The sequence below is a fragment of the Oryzias melastigma genome, linkage group LG12 (genome assembly GCF_002922805.2).
Source record: "Oryzias melastigma strain HK-1 linkage group LG12, ASM292280v2, whole genome shotgun sequence".
Classification (NCBI taxonomy): Eukaryota; Metazoa; Chordata; class Actinopteri; order Beloniformes; family Adrianichthyidae; genus Oryzias; species Oryzias melastigma.
The window spans coordinates 11,920,883-11,922,027 of NC_050523.1; the positions used below are offsets into that span (position 1 = coordinate 11,920,883).

General features: G+C 41.2%; 1 protein-coding gene across 4 annotated transcripts in view; it reads left to right on the top strand.

Annotated features, from left to right (window-relative positions):
* Window positions 1-1,145, top strand: part of golga2 (golgin A2) — a 19,236-nt gene that overhangs the window by 14,591 nt on the left and 3,500 nt on the right. For all 4 annotated transcript variants that reach the window (XM_024299117.2, XM_024299115.2, XM_024299116.2 and 1 more), the window contains 3 exons: window positions 85-243; window positions 316-422; window positions 690-870. In XM_024299117.2, the coding sequence (XP_024154885.1) occupies window positions 85-243; window positions 316-422; window positions 690-870 (447 nt within the window). The remainder of the gene's footprint in view (window positions 1-84; window positions 244-315; window positions 423-689; window positions 871-1,145) is intronic.

Here is a 1,145-nt window from a genome sequence, read left to right on the forward strand (position 1 = left end):
CAGAGGAAAAAACTAACAAAAAAGAGGATTTAATGACAATAGAAGTGTGAAGCCTAAAAATACTCTTTGCTACAACTTGATCAGGGGGAGTGCCGGTAGAAATACACCAGGCCCTGCAAACTGCGATGGAGAAACTCCAGCAGCGGTTTACGTCGCTCATGCAGGAGAAAGCCGACCTGAAGGAGCGGGTGGAAGAGCTGGAGCACCGCTGCATCCAGTTATCTGGAGAGACAGACACTATAGGTAGCTACTGTTCTGAATGTTGATTTCTTTTTCATTTCTAAAAACACAGATAAAACATTTTTTTCTTTTCAGGAGAGTACATTGCCCTTTACCAGAGTCAGAGAGCCATCATGAAGCAGAAGCATCAGGAGAAGGAGCAGTACATCAGCATGCTCGCCCAGGACAAGGAGGAGATGAAGGTCTGTTGTATAAACATTTGAGTGGCTCACTTTTAAACAAGGAAGATTCATCCGCATTTATTAAATTTTCTTCTAAATTCATCAATACAGCCAGATATCATTGTTTTTGCCAAATTGAATTGATATCCATACATTTGCAATGGTTGCAATAACACAAGCCCATCAAATTTATTTGGTTTTAAAAGAATTGGTGCAATCCAACAAATAAAAATGAAAGTATCATTTTTAAAGCTGATGTGCTGTTCCTGTGTGTCGACTATTTATTAGGCAAAGCTGGCAGAGCTGCAGAACCTGGTGATGAGGCTGGTGGCTGAGAGGAACGAGTGGTACAACCGCTACACTGGAGCGGCAGCAGGCGGGGGAACGGTGAACCCCGACCTGCTGCCTGTCGGAGAGGATCACACACTTTCAGAGCATCAACACACACACACAGAACTCAGTGGAGCAGGTAAATGGCAAAAAGACACGCCTCTGTGAGAGAAGGGGTTTCTCTACAGAGAACAATGAAGATTTTAACACCGTTAACAAGTTTCTGCTAGTGGTGTAGGGAAAATTAATTGTGAAAATTTGTTCTGATACAAACTTTGGATATATATTTCGATAAGTATTATATTGCCAATAAAGTTGCCTTGCTAACATATGAGAAGGATTACTTTATAAAAGGTTTTTCTTTGTACTAAAGCTCAATAATTACTCCTTTCGTTTTGCTCTCTGTAGAAGCCA